Source organism: Narcine bancroftii, chromosome 5 (assembly GCF_036971445.1).
Source record: "Narcine bancroftii isolate sNarBan1 chromosome 5, sNarBan1.hap1, whole genome shotgun sequence".
Taxonomy (NCBI): Eukaryota; Metazoa; Chordata; class Chondrichthyes; order Torpediniformes; family Narcinidae; genus Narcine; species Narcine bancroftii.
Genome location: NC_091473.1, coordinates 181,188,751 through 181,206,985, shown reverse-complemented (window position 1 = coordinate 181,206,985; position 18,235 = coordinate 181,188,751). Strand labels below are relative to the sequence as shown.

Here is an 18,235-nt window from a genome sequence, read left to right as displayed (position 1 = left end):
TTTCCCAAGGGTACAATATTTATTTCAGACATTACCAATACGCTTAACAGAGAAATTTTTCAAGGATTTAAAGAAAATAATAAGGAAATTTTTATGGAAAGTGGGGAAACCGAGGATAGCACCTAATAAATTAACAGAATGGTATAAACAAGGAGGCTTACAACTACCAAACTTTAAAAATTATTATAGAGCCGCACAATTGGACTAGATCAGGGGTCTCAAACTCAAATTCATGGAGGGCCAAAATTAAAAACTTGGACTAAGTCAAGGGCCGAACTAAATATTTATTGAAAATTTTCAACAACATCTGCATGTTTTCTCTTCGTTCAACATATGTAATGTTAAACTTTTTCTTATTAAAATAAATGTTTAATATTAGTTTTGGATAAACTCTTTCCAGAAGAATTAACAAATGAGAAATAAAATATTCAATAAATAATATTTCTCTATGGAGGATTTGTCAAATGTTGCTAGTGTGCTGTCAAATAGTAAAATCTGAGGGCTATTGAGAATGTGGGAGAATAACATGATTCCTGAAACAATCAAATGGGTGACTGATTGTTGGTTATTTGCCATGCCCTTTTTCCATTGGTACAGATATCCTTTGATTTCCACACTTTTCAAGTTTTATACCTAATGAGCTTGTATCCAAGTGCAGGACCATTTTTAACCAGGAATATATTTATCACTGTGACATGAAACTATTGGAAGATCGTTTTATCCTGAGTCATAATACTTACTCAGGCCTGTGTGCGGGAGGGCGGGGTTTGCGGGCGATCGGGTTGGACAACGACAGTGCGGGGGCATCGGCTCTCGCTGCAGGGCGGCATTTCGGCGGATCAGCAGCCCCGTCACCGTGAGTCGCAGTCCTGCGGCAGGGAGGGGGGAGTGGGCAACGGTCCTGGCGAGGTCAGGCCCGAGGCCTCCTGTTCCGGGCGCTGGGAAGCGGCCTTGGCTTCCCCTGACACCGGCAGGCTCCAAAACCAGAGTCCACGGTGAGACCCTGCAACATAAACAGAGGAGGTGGGGGCGATTAGCAGGCTGACGCCAATGCATTCTGGGATTTGTTGTATTACTGTGCATGCGCTATACTGGCGCGGCGGCCAGCAGGCCACCTCTAATACATTTTTGAAATGATCTTGCGGGCCAAATATAATTATATCGTGGGCCAAATTTGGCCCGCGGGCCAGAGTTTGACATGTGTGCCCTATGCCATTGGAACTCTGTAATTAGTAAGGGATTGCTTAAGGTGGGATGTGAGTGGGAAGGAAAGGGTGAGAATCACTGCTCTAGACCCAATTGTTACTGAAATATTTTGCTTGAGAAAAATTGTCATTGGCCCATTTCCTTTAGCGTTCTGAAACCGTGCACATGACGAGTCAATGAGGGATGATTAAAGCAGTGGTCTTCAAACTTTTTCTTCCCACCCACAGACCACCTTAAGCAATCCCTTACTAATCACAGAGCACCAATGGCACAGGGATGCGAGTGGAAAGAAAAAGGTTGAGAACTGTTGTATTGTGGTAACTCCACATCTGAGTAGGTTAATTGTTAGGCAAGTGGTCAGAGAACGACCCCACCCCCCAACCCCAAGAAAGGCTTAAATCACAGGAACAAAATAAGCTTCCGTCTCACTGCTCCCAATCTTACACACAGTCCTGATGTGGAATGTGGGGTCGCAGCTCCACGTTCACCCGAGTTCAGGTGCTGTCTGTGTGGAGTTTGTACGCTCTCCCCTCGTCTTGGACCAACAGGTCGGTCGCCTGACGAAGGCACCCGAACCCCCCGTTGAAACGCTGGCGTCCGGGGCGGTGGAGGAATTGGCTGAGAAGAGCGCGTTGCTCCCACCCCTCTCCCATGGTTGGAGAGGGATTAAACTGCGATCTCATGGCGCCGGCTCGTCTCCACAAAAGGAGCGGGAAGCAGGGTCCGCCACGCACGGAGCGAGGGGGAAGGCATCGCCAACGAGACATTCGGTCCGGTGTCGCCGCTGAAGCGCAGACCCAGCGAGGATGGTCCCCAACTCCAGCCACGTCTGTGTGTCCGGGAGACGGGCGGGCTGAGTGCGGCACTCCGATCCCCGGGATTCGGAACTCTGAGATCCCTCCACATCTCCGGTGTCTTCATTTTTACCTTCAGTGTGCATGCGCTATACTGGCGCGGCGGCCAGCGGGCCAACTCTAATATATATTTAATATGATCTTGCGGGCCAAATATAATTATATCGTGGGCCAAATTTGGCCCACGGGCCAGAGTTTGACATGTGTGGACTAGATAAAATAGGGGAGAAGATACCCCGACATATATTATATAAATGGGATGAAAAATTGGTACAACGTAGGAATTCTCCGTATAGCATTATCTGCTCATTTGGAAGAAGATTCATGTAGAAAGGAATAAAACAAATTACCAACTACCAAAACTAATACTGACACAAAATCAGCTAATCCCTTTTACATAGATAACCTTTCCTTTAGAGAATGGGAGAAAAAAGGGATCAAAAGAATAGAAAATTGTTTTTCGGGAAATAAACTATTATCTCTTTGAACAATTGAAGGATAAATATAATATAACTTACGATACAATGTTGGCATACTACCAACTGAAATCCTACTTGAAGGACAAATTGGGAAGCAGTCTGAGGTTACCAGAGGGAAGTAATTTTGAATATGTGATTACAGACACAATGATAATCAAAAAATTTATAACAAACATATATATTAAACTACAAGAAAGGAGAACGAGGAAACAAATGGTAAAACCAAACAAAAATGGGAACAAGATCTAAGCATAAAGATAAAGAATGAAACATGGGAGAAGCTGTGCTCTGGAACTATGAGAAATACAATAAACACGAGGTTACGTATGATACAATATAACTGGATACACAGGCTATACATTACACTTCAAAAGTTAAATAAATGGACCCAACAGTATCTGACAGATGTTTTCGCTGTAAAAAGGAAATGGGAACAACAGTTCATGCAATCTGGACATGTGAGAAAGTGAAAAAATTTTGGGAAGATCTAAACCAGATACTAAATAAAATCACAAAAAGCAATATACCAAAAACCCAGAGATATTCCTCCTAAGTAATATAAAAAACAAAGAATTTGGACTCGATTTGGATGGTGCACAAAAAAGATTTGTTATGATAGCCCTAGCTGTAGCAAAAAAATGTATTATGTCAACCTGGAAATTAGAAGATAACTTGAGAATACAACAATGATATATAGAAATGAATAAATGTATTCCATTAGAAACATTAACATAATTTAAGAAAAAATATTACAATATTTGAACAAATATGGGAGAAGGGAATGAAAAGAATTGACTCAGTGGAATTTCTTGTTTATTTTTATTGAGTGACAACATTGTTTGACGGGTTTAATGTATCTTTGATTCTGAACTTTAAATTAATGGGAGGGGAGGTAGGGAGGGTGGGATGGGAAGAGGGAGGGGGGAGAAAACGACACTGTATATATTTGAAAAGAAAAATGTATGTATCTTGATCAATGTGGTTTATAGTGTGAAAAATAAAAAAATTTTAAAAACTGATATAAAAATATGAAGATGAGGAAACTAGTTTTGATATATGTGTAATGAATAAAGCCAGTATGAATAAGATAAGGATAGATAATAGAATGTAGGAAGTAGGGATGGGAAGAGGGGGGGGGGGAGAAAATGACACTGTATATACTTAAGAAGGAAAATGTATGTATCTTGATCAATATGGTTTATAGTGTGAAAAATAAAAAAATTTTAAAAAATTGGAGCTCTGCTCAAGCCAGACAGGGCGGTTCCTGGCAGCCTTGGCAAAAATTTTGGGGAGGGCCCAAGAGACTTCACTGATGGATTGTTGTTCTAAAAAGCAACAGATTAAAGAGATAGGAGGAGTAGTTCGGAACCGCAGGCTGTCTGGGAGGGCAGCTCGCTGTTCTAAGAGGGTCAATGTGGTTTTTGCAAGCAGAGAAGAGTCGAACAGCTTTTTCTTTGAGAAAGAGAGAGAGAGAGAGAGAGAGAGAGAAAGGGGGAGGGGGCCGACAGAGAGTTGTCATGTAAAAGTGAGAAAGCTTAGTCCAAGGTGGCCAAGATGAATGACCTGGAGTTCCAGCTGGGACTGGAACAGGACAAGCTGGCATGCTTGTGGAAAACCCCCATTTGGAAGACAGGATGTGAGTGCTTAGTTCAGCCTGGTCAAAGCCCTTGTGGTCCATGCAAGAGGAGTGGACTGGCTGCCTAATGTTTCACTTGAAATAGGAAAAACAAAGAGGAACTCTGTGGTGACCTGAAAGAAAGAGGGTATCATCTGGAGAATCCTGATGGGGCAAGTTTCTTCAGCAAGACACTGAAGTGGCTGATCGGAAGGAATCAGTTTGTGTCCAATGAGCAACAAATCTCTCTCTGAAAACTGACAAGAACCTTCCTGAGCGGTAACCATTTACCTTTCAAGCATCAAAGCCTGGTGAAGATTATAAATATTAAATTCTGTGGCTCGTAACACCACACACCACCTTAAGCAATCCCTCACTAATCACAGAGCATCGATGGCCTAGGGATGACTTAAAGTGGAATGTGAGTGGGAAGACAAAAGGTAGTGGGACTCCTTAACTTGGCAGGAAGATGAGTGAGAGAATGACAAGATTCTGAGAGCATAGACAGGGTGGGGATGGCCAGCGCCTGTTTCCCAGGGCATGAGGACGCGTGTACAAGGTGAGGGGAGGGAAGTTTAGGGGAGTCACACTCCCTTCCCCTTCCCCTCCCCTCTCCTCCCATTCTCCTCCCCTCCCTTCCCATTCCCCTCCCCTCCCCTACCTCCTCCTCCCATCCTTTCTCCTCCCTTCCCTCCATTTTCCTTCCCTCCCCTCCCTTCTCTTCCCTTCTCCTCCCCTCCCTTCCCTTACCCCCTTCTCCCATCCCCTCTCCTCCCTTTCCCCCTCCCTTAACCCCTCGTCCCATCCCTTCTCCTTCCCTCCCCTCCATTCTCCTCCCCTCCCCTTCCCCTCCTTTCTCCCTTCCCCCTTCCCTCCTTCTCCTCTCCTTCCTGGAGAGCCTGGAATGCGTGGGTGGGAGTGGAGGCTGGTACAATGGGGACATTTAAAAGACCCTTAGACAGGGACACGGATGGAAGGGAAATAGAGTTGTTGGTGTGATGAAGGGAAGGGTCAGATTGTTGACGAGGTTTACATGGGTTGGCACAGCATTGTGGGCTGAAGGACCTGCACTGTGTTGAAATGTTATGTGTAAGATTTTCAGTGCATTTAGAACTGTGGTTTTCAGACATTTTCTTCCCACCCACAGACCAGCTAAAGCCAGCCCTGTGCCATCGGTGTGTGGTCTGTGGATGGGAAGACAGCATTTGAGGCCCACTGACCCAGGCAGAGTACAACATGGGGAACGGGCCTCATGGACACACTGTAGGTCTGCGACGGAGGCAGGGGAAGGGCGGGAGGGAATGTTGAGCGAGTTGCCTCTGGACCTCCCTCCATTGAGGCTGTGTGTCCTGCTCATCATTCAAGGGCAGGCCCTTCAGTCCAACTCCCTGCTGTCCCAGTGGTCAAACTGAGATCGTCCTCTTTATCTGCGTTTGTCCAATCTCCTGCCAAACCTTCCCCCCTCCCTCTCAACCTTGCCCTCTCCCTCTCAACCTTGCCCATCTCCCTCTCAAACTTCCCCTCTCAACCTTCCCCTCTCAACTTTCCCCTCTCAACCTTCCCCTCTCAACCTTCCCCTCTCAACCTTCCCCTCTCAATCTCACCTCTCAATCTCCCCTCTCAATCTCCCCTCTCAATCTCCCCTCTCAATCTCCCCTCTCAATCTCCCCTCTCCCTCTCAATCTCCCCTCTCCCTCTCAATCTCCCCTCTCCCTCTCAACCTACCCCCTCCCTCTCAACCTACCCCCTCCCCCTCTAAACCCTCACCCACAGACCTGTCCAAATGGTGTAACTCCTCCCCACTCTCCCACCCCACAGACTCAACCCTCCGAATGGAAGTTTCCCCCTTTAAACCTCCCCCTTTCCCCCCCCCCAACCTTCCAGTTTCAGACTCCCTGTCCCTGGGGGGAGGAGACTGTGACTGTCCACCTTATCCCCACTGCTCATGGTTTTATAAACTTCTATCAGGTTCTTCCCCCCCACCCCCCCTCAGCCTCCGACACTCCAGGGAGAAAGGTCCCAGCCCCTCCCTATAACCTGAGCCCCCCTCCAGTCCCAGGACGTCCTGGTGAATTTTTTCTGTCCCCCTTTCCCAGCTCATTGATGACCGTCCGACAGCCGGGCGACCAGAACAAGTTTGTTGAGTTTCATGTTGGAAGGATGTAGTGAGTCATCACCGAAATTTGAAGTGGGGCAGTTTCCAAAAGAATGAGGAAGTTAATGAATCTTTATGAAGTTGTGTTTTGACCTTAGCTAGAATGTTGAGTTATGCAGTACAGAAATAGGCCATTCGGCCCTTCTAGTCTATACCTAGTCCCTCTGACCTGCACTCAGTCCACATCCTTCCACACCCCTCCCTTCCATGTCTGTCCAAATTCTTCTGAAATGTTCAAATCAAGCCCACCTTCAGAAGCTCAGCTTATTCCACACCCCCATCCCTCTCTGTGTGAAGAAGTTCCCCCTAACCTTTCCCCTTTCACCCTTAACCAGTGTCCTCTGGTTTGTATCTCATCCGCCCTCAGTGGGAAAAGCCAACCTACATTTACACTGTCTCTCCCCTTAAATATCAAATCTCCCCTCACTCTTCTACGCTCCAGGGAATAAATGGGGCGGCACGATTGGCGAAGCGGTCAGCGCAACGTCTTAACAGCGCCAGCAATCGGGACCGGGGATCGAATCCTGCACTATCTGTGTTTGCGTGGGTTTCCCTCCCACCCTTCAAAGATATACCAATGTTTGAAGGATTATTGGGGTGGCACGGACCCGTGGCCCGGAAGGGCCCGTTACCAGGCTGTGTGGCTAAATTTTACATTTTTAATAAATGAACCTTTTTAACCTTTCCTGGAGGTCAAATCATTTGGAATACTTAAAGTGGAGTTAGACAGATGTTTGAGGCATCGAAGGACCAAGAACATTCCAGGGCCTACAGCCCACAATGTTGTGCTAATCCATAGACACCTTCTCCACAATCTCACCTTCCCCTCCCTCACAGCCATAACCCTCTATTTCCATTCCCTCCACGTGCCCGTCCAAGTCTTTTAAACGTCCCCAATGTTCCAGCCTCCACCACCACCCCAACCAACACATTCCAGGCCCCCACCACTCTCTGTGTAAAAACAAAACGCATCTCCCCCTAAACATCCTTCCCCTCACCTTGTGCAGATGTACTCTGGTGTTTGCTACTGTCGCCCTGAGAGGCAGGCACTGGGCATCCACCCTGTCCCAGCCTCTTGGAATCTTGTCAACCTCTATTCACTCTCCTCTCATCCGTCTACGCTCCACAGAGAAAAGCCTCGGCTCTGTGAACCTTGTCTCACAAGACCCATTCTCCAATCCAGGCAACACCCTGGTCAATGCTCTCTGCCCCCTCTCCACATCCTTCCTGTAATGAGGTGACCAGAACTGAACACAGCACTGTATTCCAAGAAAATATGGTTAAATGGTTCCCACAGATGTAAAAGAAGCAACATATTCCCCAGGATGTTGAAGGCAAGACAGAGAGAAACATTCATATTTCTCGAACGTTACTTTCAATTTTTCAATTTACATTTCAAGACACTTTCAACTCCTAGAGACCATTTATGGAGAGGATCCAGTCACAGGGTGCTCCAGGCATTGCTCCAACCAAGACTGCAAGAGACTGCAGGGTCCGAGGAATGGGGCCCTGACCCCACCCCCTGTGACCGCCACACCGCGCCCCGCCCCCTGTGACCGCCACACCGCGCCCCGCCCCCTGTGACCGCCACACCGCGCCTCGCCCCGTGTGACTGTCACACCGTGCCTCGCCCCGTGACCGTCACACCGCGCCCCGCCCCGTGTGACCGTCACACCATGCCTTGCCCCCTGTGACCGTCACACTGCGCCCCGTCCCATGACCGCCACACCATGCTCCGCCCCATGACCGCCACACCGTGCCCTGCCCCCCGTGACCACCACATTGCGCCCCACCCCCATGACCGCCACACCACGCCTTGCCCCGTGACCACCACACTGCGCCCCGCCCCGTGACCGTTACACTGCGCCCTGCGCTCTGTGACTATAACACTGCACCCTGCACTCTGTGTCTGTAACACTGCACCCTTCAAATTTGATCTCCCCACTGTTTGTAAGCACTGGATTGACTTGGCTGGGTAGCCCACGCAGAGGACAACTTTCCCCCCCTCCCCCCCCCCCACACCTTGAAATCCCAGGGGAAGTCACAAGAGCAGGATTCAGGCCAGCTCACCTATGGAATAACCGACTCTCATCGACCCATCTTGTCGCCCGATCGCCGATTTCCTGTGGATCTCGACCCTCCTGCGTTCCCTCTGTTGGGGAGTTTCGGAAATATCTTCCCTCCCCTTAAGGGGTCCGGTGGGGCTGGGTGGTCTGTGCAGAACAGACACACAGGATGGTAGGAAGGTACTCACCCTGCTGAACTTCAGGGCAAGATGTGAATGCAACTTGGCAGATGTGGCAGGGGCGTGGAGGATTTCCTCGCTCTGCTGGGTTCCAGTCAGAGTTTCCAGCCACAGCGCAGATGGTAAACAACCACAGAGCAGGTTTTCACTTTTTCAACTTCCCCAATCACTTGCTGGCAGCCCAAGAGACTTCTGTGAGCTGGCATGGGCAGTAGTTTCTCTGGAATGCTGGCAGCCAAGATCTTCGAGAGTTATGGGGGGGTTGCCCACTTAGGGAAATATCCCCTCACATTCTTGACTCTTAGATGGGTAGTTGGGGGAAGATAAATGTAGTGGATGCAGAGTGCATGGACTAACTGTGGCCAGAGGAGTGGAGAGGGTTCTCCTGGCCTGTAGGTGGGGGAGGGGAACTTGGCAGATGGGGAATGCACAGGCTAATTGCAACCAAGGGTGGGTGGTGTGTTCCCTCAACTCCTGACCCATAGATGGGGGAGGGAAATGTGGTGGATGTGGAGTGCATGGACTAACTCTGTCTGTAAGTGTTCCCTCACACTCCTGACCCATGCCTCTTAGAGAGAAAATGGGAATCACTATCCACAGGATCCCCACACTCCGACCCACCCTTCTCATAGTTTGACCTGGTAGTGTTTCTGATGGGTGGTGATTCCAAACCACCCCCCCCCCACCCTTGCAAGGATGTCGATGGTGGGGGCCCATGGATGGTGGTGGGGAATGTCAAGCAGCGGTGTTGACCCCCCATTACCCTGTGTCCCAACCTATAGAAGGTGGTCAATGCCTGCACTCTCGCATCAGTAAGCCTCCCCACCCCCAATCTGAGTGTTTGCTGGGATCTTGCTATGGACCAAATGCTGAGGTCAGTGGCCCTCATTTTCCTGGAGGTCCACTCTTCAGCCAGTGTTTGGCCCCAGACCATGTGTCTAGATTTGGGACCTCACTATGAAGACAGGGTCATGTATTCACAATGAAAATGGTAGGGATGTGATGTATGCCAAATTCATCTATTACAGGCTCCAGTCTTCATATAATTATGGCATAGGGCAGTTATTTCACAAAATGTATGGTAGAGGTTTATTTATGGCGGTGGGTAGTCTGTTCAGAATACACGGCAGGGGGTGGTCTGTTCAGAATACTTACGGCTGGGGATAGTCTGTTCAGAATACTTACGGCTGGGGGTGGCCTGTTCATAATATTTACGGTGGTGGGAAGTGTGTTAGAATATTTACGGTAAAGGGGGTGGCCTGTTAGAATATTTAGGCGGTGGGTGGTCTGTTCAGAATATTTATGGTGGAGGGGTGGTCTGTTCAGAATATTTATGGCATGGGTGGTCTGTTCAGAATATTTACGGTGGGGGGGTGGCCTGTTCAGAATATTTATGGTAGTGGGTGGTTTGTTCAGAATATTTCTGGCACCCACCCTCCGGCAGATCATGGTGTCACTATTCCCCAGGGCGATGTGGTTATAGTATTTATGGTAACCATGACCCTTGGCATTTTTTCTGGTCCACCGATTTCCTATATTTACGGCGGACGGTGGAAGGCCTACAAATTTGTGTCATGGTCCTTCCATGACACCCAAAACCTTGGGCACAGCTTGGGGGGGGGGGGGGGGGCACTTTTCACTATACTTACGGTAGCCGGCGTGGCAGCTGTGCCTTTGCCTGTGCACCTGTCGATGGTCGGTACCAGGCAGAACCATAATCCTTGACCATCGTTAAAAATCACCGCAGCGTAGCTCACCGGTTCAGCCTATCAGTGATCCCACCCACTGCTCCCTCTCTCTGCTCTCACCACCGATGCCCCACCCTCTTCACTTTGGCAATCACCAGCCCCACTGCTGGATTCTCAAGAAAACACGGAGTATTGTCTTCAGTTCTGGTTGCCTCATTACAGGAAGCTGTGGGTAGTGTTAGGTCTGCTTTGTTCATGAATGAGTGAGACAAACACCAGACTGAGTCGAAATCAGGGTTCTTTGTTCTTTATTACCGGATTGTAACACTTGCGACTAACAATGTTAGTCGGAGAATGCATTCTGCCGTTATCAGCAAAATGGTGATTTTTTATACCCTTGGATACGTGCTTAGAACATCATCATATCATTACTTGTCCAATGACTAAAACTGTTGCTATCCTTTCCCTGCTAGCTTCCTGCCTCTCAATCCATCAATGTCTCTCTTATCTTGTAAGTACAAGGATGCATTCACATCTTGTTACAGCCCTGCACAGGGTAACTCCTTACACATTCCCATCTCATGATGTTTTACCTAACAGGAGTACAAGGACACCTCCCCTTCTTGTTACAGCCCTGCACAGGGTAACTCCTTACACATTCCCATCTCATGATGTTTTACCTTATAGTAGGGGGTAGAGGAGATTCACCAGGACATTACCTGGATTGGAGAATGTGCCTCATGGGGCAGAGCTGGGGTTTTTCTTCCTGGAGCAAAGAAGGACAAGAAGAGATTTGATAGAGGTCGACAAAATTCTGAGAGGTGTAGACACGGTGAAAAGCCAACCTCCATTTATTCTGTCTCTCCCCCTCATCATTTGAAACACCTCGATCAAATCTTCCCTCATTCTTCGACACTCCAGGGAATAAAGTGTGAACCTGTTTAACCTTTCCCTCTAACTCAGTTCCTGAAGTCCGGGCAACATCCCAGTAAATCTTCTGTTGTCTGCATTTAAGAGGAGAATGGACAGGGTGGGCAGCCAATGCCGATTTCCCAGGGCAGGATCAGAAAACACCAGAGGACATCTGTACAAGGTGAGGGGAGGGAAGTTTAGGGGAATTTTGGGGGCCTGGATGGTCTGGCCGGGGATGGTGGTGGAGGCTGGTACATTGAGAAAGATAGGTACATGGATGGAAGGAAAACGGAGGGTTACGGGGTAGGGAGGGTATAGTCCTTGAACCTGACTTAAATCTCACGTAATGATAAGGCTTTTTTCAGGCACTTGTTTCAAGATTCAATTTATTCTCATGTAATAAAGACTGTAATATTACACAGAATTTGTTTGCCGTAAGGCGGTCAGATTCACCATCGACAGGAATTGCCTCTTACAGTTGGAGAAAGAGGAGAGAGACCCCCCACCCACCCCAAGTCACCGAACGTGTCCATGGATTCACCTCCTGCAGGCCCCACAGAGTTTGGTCCAACCATCAGCCACCTGGGCTCCAGATCCCAGCCTCCTGCGCTCTCTCGTACCTCAGTTCCGATACCTGGTGCCTCCCCCAGCCAATCTCGAGCCGGTCTCTGGCTGCCCACAGCCCCTCGACCGCAGTAGCCAGCAGCCCGTGTGGGTTCCTTGCTTCAAGTCGCCAGCTGACCCACTGCCCAGGTGAGCCCCTCGCTAAATTTGTATTCACATGAGGAGCATTTGACGGGCCTTGGCCTGAACTTGTTGGAATTTAGGAGAATCGGGTGGGGGGGTGATCTCTGAAACATTTGAAAGGCGCAGACAGAGTAGATGTGGAAAGGTTGTTCCCCACGGTGGGAGAGTCCAGGACAAGTGGAGATAACTTCAGGGTTAAAGGGCATCCGCTCAGAGTAGAGATGCGGAGGAATTTCTTCAGCCGGAGGGTGGTGAATCTGGGGGATTTGTTGCCACAGGCAGTTGTGAAGGCCAGGTCATTGGTGTATTTAAGACAGAGATTGACAGGTTCTAGATTAGCCAGGGCATCGAAGGTTATGGGGAGAAAGCCGGGTAGTGGGGCGGAGTGGGAGAATGGATCAACTCATGATTAAATGGCGGGACAGACTTGATGGCTGAATGGCCTATTTCTACTCTATCTTATGATCTTATTGGATATGCAGCATGGAAAAAGGTCCTTCAGCCCTATTCTGTTGTCTACCCCAGCCATGCACAACCCTTTTTACAGCTATGAACCCTCCCCCCACCCCAATCATATAACAATTACAGTTCGGAAACAGGGCATCTCGGCCCTCTTGTCTGCACCGATTTAAGTGATCTCCACTAGTCCCACCTACCTGCTCCCTGCCCATAATCCTCCAACCCCCTCATCTAACCTTCTCTTAAAGGACAGAATTGACCCTGCTGCAACCGCCTCTTCTAGAAGGTCATTCCACACAGCCACCACTCTCTGAGTGAAGAAGCTTCCTCTTGTTACTTTTAAAGTTTTTGCCCCATAACCCTTAACATGACCCCTTTGTTCCAATCTCCCCTACCCTCAAGGGGAAGAGCCTATTCACATCCACTCTATCCATCCCCCTCATAATTTTATATCCCTCTATCAAATCCCCCCTTCATCCTCCTACACTCCAAGCATAAAGACCCAGTCTACTCAATCTTTCTCCATATTGCAATCCAGGCAACATTTTAGTAAATTTTCTCTTCACCCTCTCTACCTTATTGATATCCTTCATATAAGAGGGGAATACAATACTCCAAACTTGGCTTCACCAATGCCTTGAACAGTCTTAACATCACCTCCCAGCTCCTATATTCTATGCTTTGATTTATAAAGGCCAGCATACCCAAATCCTTGTTCACCACCGTATCTACATGAGAATCCACTTTCAAAGAACGATGAACCATTATTCCAAGATCTCTCTGTTCCTCTGCATTCCTCAACACCCTCCCCTTCACTGCACATTTCCTGTTTCGATTATTCTTCCCAAATAATGAATCACCTCACACTTATCAATATTAAACTCCATCTGCCACCTTTCAGCCCACTCTTCGAAGCAAGTTCAAATCCTTCTGCAGTCCCTGAAAACCATATTCACTATCCACAACTCCCCCTATTTTTGTATCGTCTGCATATTTACTAACCCAATTTACCACTCCATCATCCAAATCATTAATGTAATGACAAACAACAAGGGACCCAACATCGATCCCTGAGGCTCACCACTCGTCACCGGCCTCCACCTTGACAGACAGTTATCCACCATGACTCTCTGGCATCTATCTTCTAGCCACCGTTGAATGCATCCGACTATCTCAGCATTAATACCTAGCGCCTGAACCTTCCTTACTAACCTTCAATGTGGAACCTTAATGAAGGCCCTACTGAAATCCATATCGACCACATCTACTGCTCTACCCTCATCAACATTTCCAGTCACCTCCTCAAAAAATTCAACAAGATTTGTCAAACATCACCTTCCCCGCACAAACCCATGTTGGGTGTCCCTGATCAGTCCCTGCATCTCTAGATACTTATACATGTTATCTCTAAGAATACTTTCCATTAGTTTACCGACCACCAACATCAAACTTACTGGCCAATAATTGCTGGGCCTACACCTGGAGCCTTTTTTAAACAGAGTAACTACGTTTGCGACACGCCAATCCTGCGGCACCACACCTCAAATATATTATTTTTTCAGTCCAGTTTCAAAATTTATTGGCCCCTTTCTCCCTGTATCTGACCCCGGGAGTGTGTGATGGGACAGTGCAGAGGGAGCTTCACTCTGGGTCTGACCCCAGGAGTGTGTGATAGGACAGTGCGGAGGGAGCTTCACTCTGTGTCGGACCCCAGGAGTGTGTGATAGGACAGTGGGGAGGGAGCTTCACTCTGGGTCTGACCCCAGGAGTGTGTGATGAGATGGTGCGGAGGGAGATTAATTCTGTGTCTGACCCCGGGATTGTGTGATGGAACGGTGCGGAGAAGCTTCACTCTGGGTCTGACCCCGGAGCTGTGTGACAGGAAGGTGTGGAGGGAGCTTCACTCTGGGTCTGACCTCAGGAGTGTGTGATGGGATCGTGCAGAGGGAACTTCACTCTGTGTCAAATCCCAGGAGTGTGTCATGGGATGGTGCGGAGGGAGCTTCACTCTGTGTCTGACCCCAGGAGCGTGTGACGAGACGATGCGGAGGTAGCTTCACTCTGGGACTGACCCCAGGAGTGTGTGACGGGACCGTGCGGAGGGAGCTTCACTCTGTGTCTGACCCCGGGAGTATGTGATGGGACGGTGCGGAGGGAGATTCACTCTGTGTCTGACAACGGGAGTGTGTAATGGGACGGAGCTAAGGGAGTTCACTCTGTCTGACCCTGGGAGTGTGTGATGGGACAGTGGGGAGTGAATTCACTCTGTGTCAGATCCCGGGAGTGTGTGACGGGATGGTGTGGAGGGAGCTTCACTCTGTGTCTGACCCTGGGAGTGTGTGATGGGACGGTGTGGAGGGAGTTTCACTCTGTGTCTGACCCCGGGAGTGTGTGATGGGACAGTGGGGAGTGAATTCACTCTGTGTCAGATCCCGGGAGTGTGTGACGGGATGGTGGAGAGGGAGTTTTACTCTGTGTCTGACCCCGGGAGTGTGTGATGGGATGGTGTGGAGGGAGCTTCACTCTGTTTCTGACCCCGGGAGTGTGATGGGACAGTGCTGAGGGAATTCACTCTGTTTCTGAGCCTGGGAGTGTGTGATGGGACAGTGTGGAGGGAGTTTTACTCTGGTTCTGACCCCGGGAGTGTATGATGGGACAGGGCAGGCTTTTTGGGCTGTACAGTCCATTTCTGCTTGAATGTCTGACCAAACCCTGACCCTATTGCAGTCTCCCCAGACCATGAATGACCTGCTGAGTGATGTCAACAATTTCTTACTTGATTTCAGATTTCTACCATCTGCAGGATTTTAAATAATCTACTGTTTTTCCATCTAAATATATATTTGTTTCGAGACTGGAACTAAACAAATAGGACATTTGATGGTGAGTTTATTTACATAGAATTGCCTGGCTTGGAAATAGACCCTTGAGATGAACTTCCCGACAGCAACCAGAATGTTCCACCCACACTTGTCGCACCTGTCCATATCCCTCTCAACCCGTCCTATCCATGGATCCATCCAAAGATTCCGACATACCCTACCTTAACCCCCACCTCCGGCAGCCCATTCCACACACCACCATCCCCTGTGTAAAACAAAGCCCATTACCTCTCAGATTCCTGTTGTAGCCAGCCCCGCCCCCCCCGCCCCACACACTTCCCTGTGCACTCTGGTTACCAAACCCCCTACTCCAGGCAAAAACACACTCTGTGTTCAGCCAATCTATTCCTCTCCTGGTTTCTACTCCTCTGGGCTGATGTGACCCCCATCCTCCAACCCAGACAGCAGGAACAGGGTGTGAGAGTGAGCATGAGAGAGAGAGTGAGTGAGAAAGAGGAGAGAGTGGGAGCAGAAGAGTGAGGGATAGAAAGAGAGCGCGTTTCAGAAAGTAAGAGGGAAATAGAGAGAGGATAGATACTGTACATAGAGGGTGGAGAGAGAGGGTGAGGGAGACGGAGAGGGAGGGGCAAAGAGAAATAGATCAATTGTCCCTTCCCCGTGGCCTGATACACCACACATTCTCAGTCCAAGAGACCTGCCGCTGAGTCAGACGGCCACAGTCCCCTCAGAGGGAGTAGAGGACAGTAGCCTCCTTGCCTCCTCCACCTCAAGATGCCGGTAGTGATCTCTCGCCCCCCGCAGCGGGTGCACCATCGTTGCCTCGAGCTGGGGAAAGATCTGGAGAGAAGGGGCTCACATCACGAAACAGTCACAACCCTGACCCATTCCCCCTCACCACTCCCCCCACTGCCAGAATTCCCTCTCAGTCAAATTCCCAAACACTGATGTGAGAGATGAGTAAAACTAATATGAAAATATGTGTAATGTATAAAGCCAATATGAATAGGATAAGGGTAGATGATAGAATGTAGAAAGTAAAGTTAGTCTGAATAAGATAAGGGTCTTCTAGCCTTAGACAGAATTAGCAAGTTCTGCATATAAGAAGGTTGTAGCCCTGAGAGGCGGGAAGGTGTGAATTAGAACAAAGGGAGGTTTGTCAATAAGGACAATGAGGATAATGACATGATGAGACACCGACAGGATACCCCCCTGGTCCTCTAAGTTCACAGAAACAGCAGGTAGGCAGGCAGGATTGCCTAATGCCAAATTTATCCAGGAGGCAGAAGAATGTAAGGGGGAGGGTATTCCTATACTGAAATAAACTGTATAAAAGTTAGGTGAGCCCCAGTGTGTGTGTGTGTGTATTCCCAGGGTAAGGGGAAGCACCCAACTCTCCATTGTTGTATAATAATAAATATTCTTTGTCCTCAATTTTTGTCTCGAGCAAATTCTGTGAAGGTCTTTCTGTTTCTCACAAATGGGGACTCGTCTGGGATCCCACTCCCTCCACTGACGAGGGTAGGTGCACCCTGGCTGATTCAGCTGGTCTCACGGACAACAGGTGACTGGTCAGTGGATGAAGCGAGTGATATCCGAGAAGAGGCATTGAGAACAAACATTGAGGACGTTAAGGAAGCGCGCTAGGAATAGCTACTGGATCCCGGTAAGAGGAATTTTACTTACCTGTTAGTATGGGAGGTGTGAGTAGCAAGGGAAATAGTCCTAAGGAAGGACATGACAATCAGATAACTAAGCAAAGTCCGTTAGGATTAATGCTATCTGATTGGGGTGCGGGGAGAACCTGCGGGAAAGGCAAACAGACCATGGTCAGGTATTGCTGTCTGGAATGGGTTAAAAACCCAATAAAAGGGAATTCGGTATATTGGCCAAAGTTTGGATCTGATGAGGACTGGATGTGTCAGGCATTGAACATCTGGCTCTACCAAAACCAAAACCAAACAGAGGATATTTTACTAGTTCCCCAAGCTGGAGTTTGTTTGTTAGGACGAGATTTACAGGACCAATTGGCTATCAGCACCAGACCACAGGAATCGGGTATCAGGGTTCAATTGTATGTATTAAACGAGGAAGATCAAGAACTAATAAATCCTGGAGTATGGGCAGAAAGAGGCAATAGAGGATGTTAGATATTCCTCCCCTGCAAGTTACTTTAAAAGATCCTGAGCAAGTAATTAGACGAAAGCAGTATCCAATTCCTATGGCTGGCCGAAAGGGGCTGCAGCCAGTAATTGACCAGTTGGTGAAAGATGGTGTGAGAGATGGGAAAATTGATCTAAAATTATGAACATGAAGGAAACTAAAGTTCATCAGTAAATGGCTGTAACCAGTTCAAACAGGATAAGCTTGGGGCTTAGGATGCAGGAAAGCAGAGTCAGCACGAATAACATAAGAATCTTCTAGTCTTTGTGACAAGACCATAAGACTAAGATAAGGAATGGTAAGGTACAATAGAATGTAGGAAGTTGAGGTAGTCTGGATCAGATAAGGGTCTCCTAGCCCTGCACAGAAGTACCAAGTCCTGCATATCTGATTAGCTAACCATACACAGATTTATACATATGAAATTAGCCAACCCTAGATAGAATGAGTCAACTCTGCATATCAAGAGACTGTAGCCCTGAGAATCAGGAAGGTGTGAATAAGGACAATGACATGATGGGGCACCCACAGGATACCCCCTGGTCCTCCAAGTGTACTGAAACTGCACGTAGGCAGGAAGGATTGCCTATGCCAAACCCATCCGGGGGCAGAAGAATGTAAGGGGGAGGGTACTTCTATACTGAAATAAACTGTATAAAAGTTGGGTGAGCCCCAGTGTATGTGTGTATTCCCAGGGTAAGGGGAAGCACCCAACTTTGCATTGTTGTAGTAATAAATGTTCTTTGTTCTCAATTTTTGTCTCGAGCAATTTCTTTAAAGGTACTTTAATTTCCCTCGTCCGGGATCACACTCCCTCCACTGACAGAGTACCCCGACGACGAGAGTAGGTGCACCCCGGCTGATTCAGCTGG

The 18,235-nt window shown here is 48.3% G+C and overlaps 1 protein-coding gene across 1 annotated transcript in view; it reads right to left on the bottom strand.

Moving 5' to 3' along the window:
* Positions 1 to 15,532: 15,532 nt before the first annotated feature.
* LOC138762868 (high affinity cGMP-specific 3',5'-cyclic phosphodiesterase 9A-like) overlaps positions 15,533 to 18,235 on the bottom strand; it is a 36,605-nt gene continuing 33,902 nt past the window's right edge. Inside the window, exon 14 of the mRNA XM_069936384.1 lies at positions 15,533 to 16,040. Within this exon, the coding sequence (XP_069792485.1) occupies positions 15,909 to 16,040 (132 nt within the window). The 3' untranslated portion in view covers positions 15,533 to 15,908. The remainder of the gene's footprint in view (positions 16,041 to 18,235) is intronic.